At 46.9% G+C, this 17,192-nt stretch overlaps 1 protein-coding gene across 12 annotated transcripts in view; it reads left to right on the plus strand.

Annotated features, from left to right (window-relative positions):
* Positions 1–17,192, plus strand: part of LOC118777462 (calcium/calmodulin-dependent protein kinase type II subunit beta) — a 59,381-nt gene that overhangs the window by 25,980 nt on the left and 16,209 nt on the right. For 5 of the 12 annotated variants that reach the window (XM_036528378.1, XM_036528389.1, XM_036528377.1 and 2 more), the window contains exons 7-14: positions 1,217–1,319; positions 2,216–2,299; positions 3,074–3,168; positions 4,361–4,483; positions 4,855–4,938; positions 5,182–5,224; positions 7,230–7,319; positions 11,091–11,128. In XM_036528378.1, coding sequence (XP_036384271.1) covers positions 1,217–1,319; positions 2,216–2,299; positions 3,074–3,168; positions 4,361–4,483; positions 4,855–4,938; positions 5,182–5,224; positions 7,230–7,319; positions 11,091–11,128 — 660 coding nt within the window. The remainder of the gene's footprint in view (positions 1–1,216; positions 1,320–2,215; positions 2,300–3,073; positions 3,169–4,360; positions 4,484–4,854; positions 4,939–5,181; positions 5,225–7,229; positions 7,320–11,090; positions 11,129–17,192) is intronic. The other 7 variants (XM_036528384.1, XM_036528383.1, XM_036528386.1 and 4 more) reach the window with 2 other exon arrangements.

Here is a 17,192-nt window from a genome sequence, read left to right on the forward strand (position 1 = left end):
TCTTTAAGACAGAGCGATGGAGAAAAATAGGGTTATTAGACAGAGAGAGGAGTGGCAGGAACAGCATCGGCTGCAATGCAGGCGAAGCAGCAGCAGTCATCACCATAGCCAGTGTATTGTACTATCAGGTGTGCATACTACCTCCTCATTGCAGATACACGTGTGTGTATGTTAAAGCCTGCGTGTGTGTGTGTGTGCGCGCGTGTGTGTGTGTGTGTGTGTGCGTGCGCGCGTGTGCGTGTGCATTCATGTTTGTGGGCAAGTGTGTGTATGTATGTATGTGTGTACGTGTATTTTGTGTGTTTGTGCACACATATGTATTTGTGTGTGCGTACACGCAGTGCGTGTGTGCAAGCATATGTTTGTGTGTGTGTGCGTGTGTGTGTTTGCGTTTGTGTTGGTGTGCGCTCAGATCTGATCCTCCCTGCCTTTGCCAGGGAGATATATATTTATATAACGCTTCAGCGTGATCTGTACAGAGGGAGTGCAGCAGGGCAGGAGGAGCGCTGCAGTGGGGATAGCACAATTACAGGCTGTCACTGACAGAGAGTAATGAGGCTCCCTAATCTGGGACAGCATGCACGCCCACACCACAGCAAAACCAGAGCCCCACCACTCCACCGCAAGGCGCATTACATCACCGTAAACCAGACCCCAAACCCGAACCTGCACCACAGGCTTCTGTGAAGGCTCCAGGCTTACCACGCAAATGACTGTTTGTGTGCTATTACGCAGGGGCCATTATGTGCATTAATCACTCTCAGGCCCTGGCTCTCCGCAGACCTTCTCAATAGTCCTCTGTTATTATTCGCCACTGTTTCTAAAGTGCATTACAAGATCTGATATCAGAGCAGGTCAGAATAGGCTAATGGCAGAGCTGCTTTGAGTTTGTGTGCGGTAAAGGTGTGCGTGTGTGTGCGTGTGTGTGTGTGTGTGTGTGTGTTGGTGTATTTATGTAAGGGAGTTAATATGTGTGAAGTGGTTTGTATTTACGTGAATATATGTGCATGTCCAAGTGCATGTACTGGGAGCTTGTGAATATGCGTGTGTGTTTTTTTGTGAGTGCATATGTTTATGTGTGTGAGCAGGCCTGTGTTTTTCTGAGTGAGTGTTTGTATCTGTGTGTCTGCTTGTGTGTGTGTGTATGTGCGTACCTGTATCTTGCCGTGGGACATTAGTAACCTGCCCCTCCTGCACCCCTCTCGCCCCCTCCTAGCCAGAAAACCTGCTCCTGGCCAGTAAGTGTAAGAACGCCGCCGTCAAGCTGGCTGACTTTGGGCTGGCCATAGAAGTGCAGGGGGATCAGCAGGCCTGGTTCGGTACGTAGCCGCAGCATTGACACGGATCACAGCATTAATGCTGATTATAAACACAATGCCCACAGCATAATTTCAGAGCTGCCGCACTGACTCCTGGCCAGACCATTCCTGGCACTGACTGCTTTACCCGAAGCCCCACCGTTCAGGGGGCAGTCCCGGGCAGTGCAGGCCCCAGCACACGTCAGCGTCCGGTGTATAGACGGAAATAGACGGCTCCAGTAACGACAGATTTAGATCAGCTTCACGGAGACCGAGTACATAAGGAGCACACATAGCCATATTAAGGAAATCGTCTTTTTACTCATGATATTGATTTTGATGAAACACACAATGTCACTGGGTTGACCTAATGTGTGTCCCCTGTCCTGAACTGCAAGTTCACCCATGGAAAAGTCATTGCTTCCATTTTTTCATTCTGTTATTGAGTGAGTTTTTAGATCTAGCTTGTCATTGCAGAGGAAATCAGAGCTCACAGACTGAAGCGTAGCATTCAGAGGTGTGTTACTGAGACAAAAAGACACAGTGTAACAGACACTGGTACAGATATTCAGGATGTAACAAAGACAATGTTACAGACACACAGTGTAACACACACAGACAGGGTGTAAAAGACACAAAAACACTGTGAAAAAAGGGAATAACAGACACAGATCATGAGGAGGACAGAGGCAGTGTTTTATGGACACAACAATGGTGTAGCAGATGAAGTTTCACAGACTTGAGTGTAGTGTAATGGGTACAGATGAGTAAGGTATAACACAGACAGTGTGTAACAGACAGGGCTGCAGTTGAAAGTGAGGCTATGTCTGTGCTTTGAGTGCTGGTGTCAGCTGTTATCTGTGAGGGCTACTGTCTGTGGGTGGATTTGTTTGCATTGTTTTCTGGTGTGTTTCCAGGTTTTGCTGGGACACCAGGGTATCTGTCCCCTGAAGTGCTGAGGAAGGAGGCGTATGGCAAGCCTGTTGACATCTGGGCCTGCGGTGAGTTACACACACACACACACACACACACACACACACACACAGTCACACACAACAATATGCAGAAAAAACACACACACACACCGACAAGACACACACACTCTCACATACACAATGAAACACATGCCCACAAGCATAGACTCGAAGACATGCACACATAAATACAGACAAAGAAACATACACATTAAGCCACATAGAGAAACTTAACAAACTCGTTCCAGACACCCCCCCCACCCCCGCCCCTCCCCCGGATCTCTGAAGCAGCAGCAGTGCTGGGTCAGTGTTCAGTGGCTCTGCAGAGCCGCTGTTTCTCCTTCACCACAGTGACTGTACGTTCCAGCACATCCTGTCTGAGCCTCTGCTCCATTAGGGCCGCGCTCTCATAGAGCAATCTGAAGGTGACAGCAGGCTGCGGATCTGAACTTTACGGTGTTCACAAGCACAAATATAATTACAGTTGTGGAGCCCTTAAGAAGACCAATGTCAGTGTCCAAACGTGTTCTCTCAAGCCAGAGTTCTTTATTGACACGCCATCGTTCCATTTTTTTTTTCTAACTTCTAAGAGTGGAGGGTGAGGTGGGATGAAAATTGTAGTACATAATGTGCAGTAATTACATGCAAATTACATTATCCACATGACAAAGAATAAGTGTTTGTAATTGATGTACGCTAGTGAGAAGTAAAGTGAAATCTTAGAGAAATCAACAGGTAGTGACGTGACCAAAATCAGCAGTTTGGTGACTGTGACCTCCCGCCCATCTTTTCCTGGTCCAGGAGTGATCCTGTACATCCTTCTAGTGGGGTACCCTCCGTTCTGGGATGAGGACCAGCACAAATTGTACCAGCAGATCAAAGCAGGAGCCTATGATGTGAGTAGGATGTCTTTCTCTCTCTCTCTCTCTCTCTTTCTCCCTCCCTCTCTCTCTCTCTCTCTCTCTCTCTCTCTCAGTTCAGCTCAATTTAACTTGATTTATTAATATGATAAAGATTATGTTTGTGTTGCCAAAGGATATGAAACAGTGTACACGGTACATTAACAAGGAGGAAGGTCTGCACACTTTGTTAGGCAGTGATACAGAGGTCCACCAGTGTAGCACACTGCCCCTCCTCTCCCCCTACAGGGCTGGAAGTTTTTGGATGTCTGGGAGGTTTTGCAAACAGTGGGCAGATGTAATTTATTTTAGGAAAATAATTTTGTCATGTCTCAGTATATTTTTTCACATGCGGTTAGGAAATGCAGCTCCGCCTCAGCAGCTTGGAGCTGGCAGCGTGAGCACAGCCGGTCCTCTGTGGGCAGCCATGTTTGTCTGTGTCTCTGTAGCCAGGCTGTGCTCACTGAGTGTGTCATTATCAACACTCTCCCTCTCTCTCACTCTCCCATACCCCACTGTCTCTCCCTCTCACAATCATCCCCTCACCCCCCCCCCCTTTCTCTACCTTTCTCCACCAGCTGAGTAAGATTTCTCCCTGATTTAAGTCAGACTTATGTAACCAAATTACTTCATGATTATTTTAGATGTGGAGAGAGTGCATAATCAGCACATTTTTCAGAAGAACGCATGTAAAGAAACTAGCTGAAATAAGACTGACTGCTTTACAGTCTCCTTATTACCTCATTAGAATTGGAGGATAGTCAAGCAGGGCTTCAGTCTTTTTCTGCATTTTATGCATCTCAAACTATTGAAACTGTATAGTGGATGATTCAGCAGTCACTGAGATCACTGATGAAGCTGTTACAGATATGGAACCATCTGAAGAGTTTTATGAGTAATGCATGAGAGAATGTGTGTGTGTGCGCGTGTGTGTGTGCGTATGCGTGTACGTGTCTGTGTCTGTTTGTCTATGTGTCTATGGGCATATATATCCAATTTATTGTTTCTGCGTGTGTGTGTGGTTGAGTGTACATGTGTGTATATTTGTGTATTTGGGATGTGTGTGTGTATCTGTGTGTGCACAGGATTGCTCTGTGTGTCTCTGTGTGCAGTTGAGTGTTTCTGTGTGCATGAGTGCCCTGTTTCATGCTGTGACCACTGACCTCTGCTATGGTCCGCTCTCCTGTAGTTCCCCTCTCCTGAGTGGGACACTGTCACCCCTGAAGCCAAGAACCTCATCAACCAGATGCTGACCATCAACCCAGCCAAGAGGATCACTGCCCAAGAGGCCCTCAAGCACCCATGGGTCTGCGTGAGTGTCCCCTATGAGCAGTGCCATGCCTGGGGAGAGAGACAAACAGCACCACTCCCTCCACACATGCACACACACTGATACAGACATCAGCATTCATTACTCATAGGAGTCTACCACAAGCACACAAACACTGGAACACATTTAGACATCAGCAGTTACTCGTATGAATCAAACACATACACATTTAGACATCTGCAGTCAATCCTGAGTCATACAGACACACAGTTCCACAGAGCACTTGATCAGATCTCTCGATGTCCACCAATCCAACTGAAGTTTTCCTTCTGCCTAATGCATAATATATTTTTCGTATGATATTCTCCCTCTATCTCTCTTTCCCCCTCCTTCTCTCTGTCTTTCACGCACAGCAACGGTCCACAGTGGCCTCCATGATGCACAGACAGGAAACGGTGGAATGCCTGAAGAAATTCAACGCCAGGAGGAAACTCAAGGTCTGCCAGAGCTTTCAGTCACGTTCCCACAGACGTGCTCCGCACTGCACGTCTGTTCCTGTAGCCTCAGAGTGCCGTCAGAGCGTAGTGCAATGGCGGGATATTAAGCCCCCTGGTCACAGCGCTGACCCACAGTGCACTGAGCGCTGTTTCTGAGCTTTATCGAATCTGTAAACACAGAGTGTAGAGTCACCCTATCAGTGATGCATTTCTCCCTCTCTCTCTCTCACTCTTCCCCTATAGGGAGCCATTCTTACCACCATGCTGGTGTCACGGAATTTCTCTGGTAAGTGGGAAACCCGTCTCGAAGGCAAAATGCTCAGGTCAGCCCACAGATGGGCCTGACCAGCTTTTTAAAACTGCAGAGCAAATATGTTTGACGAAATAGTAAATTACCCTGGGCGAAATACAATGTCTGTTGTTGTAGAGAGTCAAGCACGTTTGCTGACCCACGCACAGCTGGGGTTTTGGTTTGAAGGACGGAGGTTGAGAGTCTTTGCCCCTGACCGCATTCACAGCGACACCGGCTGCAGCTGCAGCATCATGCCGTTGCCATGGTAACGTTGTGGCTTCTGTCGCTTCCAGAAGAAGTCTCTGCTGTGCCCTGTACAATACACAGGGTTTACACAAGATGTTAAAAACGGAAGCGGTGCCATATCTCTCAAGCGACGGTGTCTGCTGAATAATTTAGCACTGTCATGCCGTATCGCTGTCTAAAACGCTACAACATTTCCTGCTTGTCCCTGGAAATGGTTCTGGCTCCCTCACTGGCTAACCGGGAGACCTCTGCAGGAAGTGGCCAGTTATAGCTGGACTGAGGTGATTGATGGGAGGAGGAGTGAAGCTGCTCTTTAAACGAGTGTGGGGACAGTCTTTGCGACAGGGGGCTGGGGATGGCATGCGACCCTGCTCAGGTCAGCACTCTTACTTCAAAAGGGTAGCTTCTCTGTCTGTCGATGGGACGGGCGCACTCAAGAGGAGGAAGGAGGTCAAGGCTGTGGGTCATCAGACATGCCCTTCACCAATGGGCTTCAGCGGTCTGTGCACCTGCCATGCACACATCTGAAGCAGCTCTTAAATCAGGGGGTTGGCTCGTCACATCTTCCAAAAGAAATACTGCCTAATCGGACGAGCGTTCTTGCCTGAATGTGTGTGCATGTGTGGGTGTGTGCTCCCGTGTGTGTGTGTGTGTGTGCATGCATACTATTTAAAGACAATGAGGGGTGCACACACACACACACACACACACACACGCACACAAGCACACACAGGCACGCATGTATGCATATATGAATATACCCACACCAACACACGAATCCTGCCCCCCCAACACACACACTCTCACACACACATGCACACACACACACACACACAAACGCGCAGACAGCAGGTCAGTGGGCGGTAGTGACAGTGAGTGTCTGCGTCGAGCAGAAGAGGGGGCAGGGCGACAGCTCTTAGATGCCCGGGCAGCAGGTGGGGGAGCAGTGTGGGGCCCCCCTCCCCCCTTCCCGGTCTCTTACACCTGCCACATCGCACTGCTAATGTTCCCCTCCCCTCAGCGGAGCTCTCCATCAGCCTCAGTCCCTCCGCTGCTCTCATTGCAGTAATTATCTCTTCTTCCAACATGAGTCAACAAAGCAGGGGGGCGGAGAGGTGGCCACATGCTGTTCCCCCGACCTTACTCTGGCTCTGCACCTGAGGATGAGAGCTTAGGAATCGTGGGAATGCTGCGTATCTCCGCAGAGACAGATTTTTCTGCTAAATTGCTGTGTTCATGCTGAAGGGACGTTGGAGGACCGTGCGGCATTTAGCACCGTGGCCCTCGTTGAGTGCAGCATGTTTTTTCCTGTTGGTTGAAAACACGGGCCTTGCCAAGGAAGCCTCGAGTGCTTAAATGAGTCGTCTCTGTTTGACAAACCATAAATGAGAGGGGAAAAGCAAGGACTGAGAACATTCTTTGAGTGAAAACTTACTGATTCCCTTCTTTCATGTAAATGAAATCCTGCCTTTTCAGTGGCGATGTTTCATATTCCTTTTTCTTATCCTGACTAACAGATGGTTCTTTTCTCCTCCCCTCTCCCTCTCTCTTCTCTCTCTCCTTCACATTCACCTTCTCTCGTTCTCCCACCCTTAAAATCCCCTGCTCTCTCTCTGCCTCTATCCCTCACCCTCTCTCCTTTCTTTCTCTCTCTCTCTAAACCCCATCCTCCCCCTCACAATCACCTTCTTTTTCTCTCTCTCTCTCTCTCTCTCCCTCCCTGGGATGTTGTTGTTGTTTCGGACACTAACAGTGGGCCGGCAGACCACGGCTCCGGCTGCTGTTGCCGCGGCCGCCGCTGCCGCTGCTGCGGCCGGCACAACCGCGGGGCTGGTGGAACAAGGTAGCCGCACGCACCAGGGGGCGTTCTTTCCTCCCTCCCTCCCTCCCTCTCCTCTCTCCTGCCACCCCTCCTGTCCACCTCCATTCAGCATGGAGCTCTGAGCATGTGGCGGCCGTCACAGGTTCGCCCTCCCATCTCCATTTCCTTTGCAGTTGCGATGGACTGCCTCGCAGGCTGAAAGGTGGGGCTTGCTGTAGCGTTGGACGGGGGCCTTTCTTCCCCCCAGCCGTGCCCCCTTTGCTCCTCCGGCTCCCTCATCGATGCGTTCCCTCCATCACTGACCTCCTCCATCTCTCATTCTCTCACAGCACTGACCATCAGTCCCTGCACGACTGATTCCCCTCCTGTATCTCTCTCTCTCTCTGTCCTTCTCTCCAACCCTCTGGGAGTCTCTTTGTTATCTTGTTCTCTGTGACTCAGTTCCTCTGGCCTCATTTCCCTCCTTTACTTCTTCCTGCCTCCCTCTCTCCTCCTCCTCCTTTCTCTCTGTTGGTCTCTTTTGAGTGTGGGACTGCCCTCCCCACCCCCGTGGTTTGAAGGATGGTATTGCCTGCCCATCGGTTTGCTGAATGCTGCATGTGGCGTTGGCCTGGTGCATGTGCTGGAAGGGGGGATGGGTGGTGGAATGGGGTTCGAGATGGGGTGCATGTCAGATGTCGACATCTAAGCTTTGTATGAAGTGTATTCACAAGGTTAGGGGGTTCTGTGTTTAAATGTAGACTCATATTACAAAACACTGTAGTGTATGCAGTATATAGGGAGGGGGTGGATAGTTTTGAAGAAATGGCAGTGATTGATCTTTCTCTTTCTCTTCCTCTCCCTTCTCTTCACTGTAAAAGCTAGTCAGGGCACTGTAGACAGCATACTGTGGTAACAATGCTTGGCCAACATGACTCATTTCAAGGCAGTGCATTGGCTCAGGAGTCATCTTTGGAGACCGAGTACCATCAGCAAGAGATTGGGTGCTGTGGGATCCTTCCGTGCTTTGTCATGCTCACCAGACAGCTTGTTACTTCACAGATCAAATATTCATATCTGGGCGCTGTTACTTGGCCATTCCAGGACCTGGGTGCCCTCCCTCTGTACGCTCAACAGAGAGGCTTACGTTCTGCTCCCAACAGCTGGCCTGGTTGAGCAGAGGCACTTCTGAACTCCGCTTTCCCACCGAGCACTAAACCCTGCCGCTGCTAAACGGGGAATCGCTGTTTACTGAGGACGTCCATTTTTATACTTGGCTCGTTTAGGGCAACTGGCTGGCTGTCGAGGAATGTACAGATGAATCTGCTGACTTTTGCACAGTGCTCTGAGTAGACTGTATTAATACAAAGCGGAGGTGCTTGCAGGCTGTATTGCGCCTTTGCTAAGACATGCTGGACGTCGACCATCAGCATGCTGTGACAGGTTTTCAGAAGGGGTTCTAGCTGCTCTGACCCGTGGCTATTACCAATCTCCCAAACAGGAAAGAGTAGGATCAAGAGCTCTTCCGAATTCAGAATATTAACAGAATGTAAAATAGTAAATATGTCAATGAATTCTGCCTGATACAGATGTATTTAGTACAGGTGTGTGTACGTTTGAACCCCCTATCCTCCTTCATATAATTTGTCATAACCTGTATATTTTATATCTGTATTGGTGTGCTCTCTCTTCCTGTCTCTTAACCTCTCCTCTTCCACTCTCTGTGTTCTTGCCTCTAAAATTTGCCGCAAGGTAAGGAGGCCTTCTGTCTGGGTCTATGTTAAGTGGGAAGCAGCACCGCCCCTCCCATACCGTTTCCCTAGAAACTTCAGTGACATCATCGTTAATGCCTCAGAATCAGACTTTTTTATTCTTAGAGTCCTCATTCTGATCACCAAGAGGATTATAATCACTGATCAAGTGACACTTCATAGCTCTAATGTTCCACAGTCCACAGTTCCACAGGTTCCACAGTCAATTTTTATTTCATTTGAGGATGTTCAGCCATGTCAGGTTCTGGCAATGCATGCCATTTTTCTTGTGTTAAGTTAGATTTGGAACTCTTCGTTTTTGAGACTTGAAATAATGATTATAGGTCATATTATATGTTGTAACAATAAAAAATTATAATAGTTGTGTTTCCTGCAAGGCAACACACCCATGCATTTTTCCAATATTTTTGCATGTACTGCTGACAAAGTTGTTGAAAGTGACATGGCTTGGGGTTTTCCTGTTTTATCTCTGCCCTTTCCTCACAAAAGTAATTTCTGAACTAATGTAGTTAGCTATGCACAGTTATTCTTACTGTTCCTCCAGACTATAGTCATTTTATAGTCACAAGGTTGAAGGTCACTAGAGCCATCTCCATCTCAGGTGGATCTGGATGGATTTCTGGAAAGTTTTCAGTTAAAGTACCTCATGACTTGTGCATTCACAGTTCCACCTGAGATAATTCCCATGCATGTCCATTATGCATTCTTGCAACATCTTTATACAGTAGATGACCACTGAAGGATGTCCAGCACCTCAGTGCTAGTAACCACATTAATCTCCTACATTGATTGCCTGTGTTGTATTTATTAGATATTTGGTATTGTCTGGTATTCTCTAAATTTCATAGTCCTAGTTCCTACTCTGTACTTTTCACACAACTGGATAAGGACTGTATTGAATACTGAATATTTCTAATAAGGCTAGGCTTTATATATCACTTGCATGATGTTAATCATCTGAAATGGGGAAATTGTGTCTCTTGCACTGAAATTGGTAGAGGTTGTAAGAACACCTGGAATTTTACTCTGAGGCAAACAAGACAATCCCCAGAGACAGGACAAATAATTTTATATTATCTGAAGAGATTAATATGTTGATGAAAGTTATTTATAATGCTAAAGAAATGTTGCTTCAAAAAAGGTTCCCCTATTGTGCTGCCTTTTCCTGTTTGTTTTTTTTTTTTAATGTGCCCATTGCAGTATCTGTGCCAATCAAACTGATGCACATGTCAAATTCTTTTAAAATATTGAACAGAAGTGCTGTCTCATCTCCTGCTGAAAAGCACTTTGAGCCGCACTCGCTCTGGGAGATGGAAAGAGTCTTACCTTCTAAACTCGTGAGACGTCTTCCACTCAAGTGTGTAGGAGCTGGAACGGCGGAAAAAGACTTTACATAACCGGAATGGCTCCGCATGTAACGCACCGTGGCTCATGTAACGTCCCACGTATATTATTCCAGATATGCATGTCAGAAATGCTGCCGGCCGCATTCTGAAGGAAGTGGGTGGTAAATGTCAGGCTTCATATAGCGGCACGGCACTGCGCGAGAGGGAGGCGCTGAGTGCCCGTTTCCCCAGCAGCCCCCCGGAAACGGCAGCTGTCACCCGAGACTCGCGGGGTCCTCCCGTACACGAGGCCCCGTGTCCCCGCCGCGGCCCCTCCCCCCCCCCGCGGCCCCGCCGCGGTCCCTATGGATTTTCCCTCGCCTGGTCTGCTTTGTTAGACAATTAAGCCAATTAATTACCTTTCCAAAGATCACATTTTAAAGTGTGCGGTCCTCCTGCAGTTGGAGGAGGTTCCCCTGTGCTGTGTTATTTTGTTCTGTTTGTTTTTGAAAACATTGCTATGTGACAGTGTTTTTGGGGGGCTGGGTTGGGGTGGGGTAGGGATGGATGGAGGAGTGGGAGGTGGAAGGTTTTGTGATAAGTGAATTACCTCTCTTTATTTCCACTGATCATTAAAGCTGCAGGTCGATGGTCAGCTGGTGTCTCAGGCGTTTGAGACTGCCTGCTGAGTTTGTGTCTCTGTCCCCCTTTTACAGCAGCCAAGAGTCTCCTGAACAAGAAGGCAGACGTCAAGGTAAGGCATGTTGGCGAAATTACCCCTACCCACACCTCCTTCTGCCTCTCTTTCTCTCTCCCTCTCTCTCTCTGCTGCCTTCCCTCTTTCCCGTGCCCCTGCCTCAGTGTGCTGTGTCTGTCAGTACCTGTGCTGACTGTATCTCTATTCACTCTGCAGTGCAAGTGCATGTTTTACTGCGTGTGTCTGTTCACATGCAACAAATCTGCTCTCAGCCGCAGCTCTGTTAGATGTTGTTTCTTTAGCATATCTGTGCGTGTTTGTGTGCCTGTGTGTGTGTGTGTGTGTGTGTGTGTGTGTGTGTGTAAAAGAGCATGAGTGTGTGTTGAGGTGCACTGAGGCATCATGCCTGGTCAGGACCCAGCAGTGACCAGCAGCTTGGGGGGGACTGTTCTGATTAAATACCATGATTAGAGCCTAGGGCAAGAGGTGCCTGAGCTTTCACTGACAAACAGCAGGTCCCTCACGCTGTCAGCACGTAAGATGAAGTCTTTACACTACATCGTTTCATGCCCAGTCTTCTCAGACAGACAAACAGGATGATGTTGGTGGTTGCCACCTCATTTCCAACTGACTTGGCACGTGCTGTTCCATATCTGCAGTTTCTTCCTGTCCAATGGCTGCATCCGTTGGTGCTCCAGAAGGTAGAGGCACAGATTTTTTTGTATGGTGACCAGATTGTCAGTTTGGTGATTTCCGCGTTTAAAAATTCTGACTCTGCCATCATTGAGGCAGCAATTGTTCCAATTTGCTAGCTTGTTATGAACATTCTTGAAGGGGAGCCCGTGTCGGCCTGTCATTTTGCCTGTAATCTAAGGAACATCTAGCAGTTGTCTGTTATGCATCTAGATAGCCTGGTCTTGAACACTCCAAGGGTCTCTGCCTCCATTATGAGTTTGCATTAATAGTTCATACATTAATAACTCTCAGCTTCAAGTGCTATAAAAGCCTAGGCTGACAGATCTTGACATTAAACTGTGTGTTCTCATGTTCTTAGGGGAGAGCCAACCAATCCCTGAAAAGTCTGAGGATATTCTTTGCAGCGGTGGCCAGTAAAGGTTTCTCTTCTAGATGTGGGTCTCATTAGGTGTTCGGTGCTGTGCTCTAGAAAGTAATCCTCTTACTGCACATCTTGCGCATTGTGATTTCATGATTTATAATCGCACCGTTACATAATCATTCTCCAGGCCAGTGCTTACCCTGTGCCACTGGAAACCCTTGATGTTTTTGGCTGTTCCTCTCACTGTACAAAGAGTGCAAAATACTGGAGCACACTTTTTTTGGGTTATTTTGATCTGAAATAAGTTGAAGGGTGTTTTTTGTTTTGTCTTATTTTTGTCCCAGCTGGTGTTAAATCCAGGTTTCTACACAAACAGTTCTAGAGGAAAAGAATATTGCTTAGATTAGATGAAGGCATCTATTATAATGCGACAGCTTTCCAAAGTGAGAAGGACAGGCTCTGCCATTGTTTTGCCTCTTTCTGTGTATTTATATGGCAGAAATAATGGTGGTAGTTTATTTATAGGTGCTCATATGAGGTGAGCAGCGGAGAGGCTGACCTGGATAGGGACACAGCTACCTCACCGCATAACAGCAATACACTGCTATGGACAAAACAGTATGTACTGTACTGTACTAGAAACCAGATCGCTTAATTTCTCTCTTTCTTCCATACTCTACTCTTCCTCATACACTCCCTCCTTCTCTTCTCTTTCTGCCTCTCTCTTTCTTTCCTTCTCTCTCTCTCTCCATTTCTATCCTGTGTTCTCTCTCACTTCATCTCTCACCCTTGCTCCTTCTTCCTCTTTCCCTCTCTCCCTATCTTTCTCCCTTTCCTTCTTTCTCTCTCTCTCTCCCCTCCTTGTTTCCTATCCCTCTTTCTCCCTTTCTTTCTCCCTCTCTCTCTTTCTCTCTCTCTCCCTCCTTTGTTTCCTCTCCCTCTTTTTCTCTCCCTCTCCTTCTCCCTGTTGCCCTCCCTACCTCTCATCCCTCTCTCATCCGCACCAACAGCTGACTCTGAATCAGCGATGAATCACCCACAGACGGAAGCCCTCCTCTGCCACTCCCTGACCTGTGCCCCCCTGTCTTTGGGAGGGACAGGTGTCACAGCAGGGATGGAAACATGTTTCCACGTCACAAAGCAGCCTGATCCTTGAGGCTCTTGCTCCCATGCTGGCTGCATAGCTCAAGGGAAAATAATGTCGCTGTATGTCCTTCTGATCATCTGGAAGCAATGCTTCCTGTGCTATTTCGCCATTTGGTGAAAGGAAAAAACAGACATTTATACAGATATGCAGTATAAGACAGTCTTGTCTCCATCTGGATTTTATCCCACATTGTCGCCTTTTAAGCCTCCTTTAGATCAGATGCAAGAGGCATGTGATTTTTGGGTAAGGGACTGCTAAATCGCTCTCACCCCCCGTGTAGTTCATGATCATGGCTGATGCCAGAAATTGTGTCTTGTGGTTGGTACTAAGCGTTTATTCCAGCTCCAAGCCTATTTTTTTCAAATTGTGACAATGAAATAAACCTTTAATGTGGATAAAATGGCTTTAATCTATCAAAATTTAACATTTAAATACCATTTTTTAACTTAATATGGTAATAATTGTATAATTTAGGGTATCATTGCCTCCAACTCCTCCAATCATTGCCGCTGTAATGATGCTCATCATCCAATGTTCTACCATGTAGTTAGAAAAATACTGTTGTCTGAACAAGCTTTCACCACAAAGTGGAGGATATGAATGCTAAAAGACTCATGAGATATGGTCGCACATATGGATGCACTTGAACATGCTTGTCTGTGATGTAAAAGAGGTTTTATTTAGTCTTGTCAGAAGGGCTATTAGTTTTGTGTGTGGGCTCTTATGGTTATTGTTGGCACAGGATGGGTGATAGCTCTAGACTGTCCTCTTCGTTGATTGGAAGACTGTCGTCTTTCATAGTGTCATTACTGAACTCTTCCTGCCAGCTGTTTTTCTCTCGTTCCCTCTTTCTCGTTCTTTCCCAACCAGTCCTTGTCTTACTCATTCTTCTTCCTCTCCGTTGCTATGTGGCTTCATCTCTGCATTTCTCTTTGCATTTCACACCATTCCTATCCATCTGTACTTCTCCCTCCATCTTTATTTCACACACAGTGTCTGTCTGATGTGTGTGCGTGTGCGCGTGTGTGTGTGCGCGAGTGCATGTGTATGTGGTGGTGGTGGGGGGGGGGGGGGGGGGGGGGGTGTTAAGAGTCAGTTCAGAAGGGAATGTGACTCCAGCTCCAGGAATAGCTGCTAGTCTGAACCCTGGAAACCCTGAGACAGAAATAGACACTTCCACTGAGCCTCGCTCATCGCCTAGCAACAGGCTCCCCTCGTACCTGTATTCTGACATTTTAGGATTTTTTTTTCATTTCCTTTCTCTCCAGTCCATCTCTCTCTTTCTCTCTCTCTTTCTCTCTCTGCTTCCTCTCATACAGCATTGCCCGTATCCTCTTGCATCGCTCAGTTGCTGATGTAGTTTCTCAAGTGCACGACCTCTCCCAGGCCTGTCACCGTCACTGCTGTATTTTTCTTTCAGTGCACTGATTACTATTCATTCACATTGTGAAGTTCTCAATTATGTAGTGTTTTCTTTTACGCTTCTGATTATAGATACATAATAGCATATGAATTTGGTTTATTCACTGAACAAAGAAAGGCAGACGCGGCTCACTCGGCTAAGGTGCTTATTCTGGGGTTTGAGTCTGAGCTGCATCATTTGCCAGCAATGACTAGGAGTTCATAGTGGCAGAACACAAATGGCTTATTTTCCCTGCAGTAGGGTGAGTTTAGTCAACCAGGGTCCACTTTTCTCGCCGCTGTGGCACCCTCTGTGGGGTCACCTCTAGAGGTGCACCTATCCTCCATCTGGCATGTGATCTGCCAAGGTGCACTGTGGGACTCGTAGTGTAAAAAATAGCTGTGTATATCAGAGCTGTGTATGTCAGAATATTGTATTTGTCCTGCATCAGTGCCTCTGTGTGAGCATAGTGGGTGTTGTGGAGAGACAAACTCAGTGTAGTATCATTATAAATTGGTGATTCCAGACAAGGTGATAAAAGGAGAAAAAACATAAGGAAAAGATAAAGTCTACCATGACACTGATACACAGTAAGCCAGATTTACTTATCTGGAATAGCAAGATCGATGTGTTTCATGCTCACATGTTGAAACAATGCAGCTCAGACTTCTCAACTGCTGTTATGAAGTGCATATAAATTCTGACCAAGCAATCCGTCTTTTCTGCATTTCTGTATGAAGTTCAACTTTTTTTTATTCAACCACAGGACCTGTTTGTGCAAAAGAAAATAGTTTATTGTCGCCCCCCCGCCTATTTTTTTGTCATGTGGCAGTTACAAAATAAATGACAGTGATGAGTAACGTTATACATTCAGTACACAGCATACGGTTTTAATTTAGTTAATGACAACACGCACAGTATTGGCAGTGTTTAGAAGGCATGAGGCAGTGGCAGGCATGGACTTATTACAAAATAAATGGTTCTGATTGCTCTCTCTCTCTCACTGTCCAGTCCCTCGCTCCCTCCCTCTGATGCTATCCCCTATCAGTCACTGCAGACAGGAGAGTGCATTACCGTCTTATTAAAGGAGCCCTTTTTAAGGAAAGATGTGACACCGCCTCTGAATGATAGCATTGTGATGTAATTAGATAGTGACCGCAGCGCAGTGCTGCCAGGCTCCAAGCTGTGGTATTCCCACAGTGTCTTTGTGTCACGACCCAGTCGCTCCTGGAAACATCAAGTGCAGACTCCCTCCCCACCCCCACCTCCTAATGTGACCCCCCCCACCCCCCCCCAAAAAAAACCCCCGCCCCCGCCCCCGCCCCCGCCCCCACCCCACCCGCCAAGTCCCTGGATTTGGAACGTTTCACAGGAAAAGAAGATAAATCTCGTTCCAGAGCAAGGGGAGATCACGTTGGCCGCGCTGCTGCTCGTGTTGCTTGCTCAGCAGCTATTTCTGGACGCATCCCAGGTGGTTGGTCGGTCTCCCTCCCGCAGCCTGAAGCGCAGCGGTTTATTAGTTCTATACAATCTCTGTAGAGCTCCGGCCTGGATTCAATCAACATTTGCCCTTAACTTTGACAAACAAACTAAATGCAAGTGTTGCTTTTGCTGTTCAATAAAACACACAGTTTATTGAATGAGCTTTGTGAACGATAGAAGTGATACTTGCGTTTAATTGTGAGTCAGAGCTAAGGACATGTGTTAAATGAATCCAGCCTTCACTGTCTCTCATAGCTTCTAGGCTTCCTTCTTCCTTGGCAGTTCACCTTCTGCTTGTGTCTCTCTGCTCTTGGATTCCGTGTCCTTTGATAGTTTTTTTTTCCACAGGTCTTGAACAAATCATATTTACCTTATTTTAATTTGCAACCAGAACAGGAAAAAGCCAGGCAAAGACACATGCTCGACATAAAGTAACACCTTACATATCATTCACCTCTCTCATTCTCTCTCCCCCCCATCCATCCTCCAACCCCCCCTTCGCCTGGGCCAGAAACGGAAATCAAGCTCTACCGTTCAGTATATGGTGAGGACGTCATTTTAATCCTAATCTCCTCTTAATTTCTTTTTCCTCTATACATTTCTTTCTTTCCTTTATCCCCCTCTTTATCCGATTTAGTCATCATCTCTCCCTTGACTTTTCCTGAAACGTAATTATTTTTCCTCCTCTTCATGACCCTGCGTTGTTTGCCTAATGGTATAAATCATTTTGATAATGTTATCGAGGCTGTCAAAATGCAATCCCTGTTTTCCCCAGTATTCTGAGTGTCTTCACTTTGGTCTGACAGTTAAGTTTGTTTTGCCAGTGGTTTAGCATTCTTTTTGGGTGCTGTTTAATGTGAATTGGTGGGAAAAAGGTGGTTTCCAAGTTAAGTCCGTATTGTAACCCAAGCCAGACTACATTAATTCAACAGATCACCACCCACTACCTATCACTCAAAAATTAAACCTAATCACCAGTTTTCATTGACTTATTAAACCCACCCACCAAAAAGCAGTCACCAAATAAGCCCAT

The sequence above is a fragment of the Megalops cyprinoides genome, chromosome 5 (assembly GCF_013368585.1).
Source record: "Megalops cyprinoides isolate fMegCyp1 chromosome 5, fMegCyp1.pri, whole genome shotgun sequence".
In the NCBI taxonomy this organism is placed as follows: Eukaryota; Metazoa; Chordata; class Actinopteri; order Elopiformes; family Megalopidae; genus Megalops; species Megalops cyprinoides.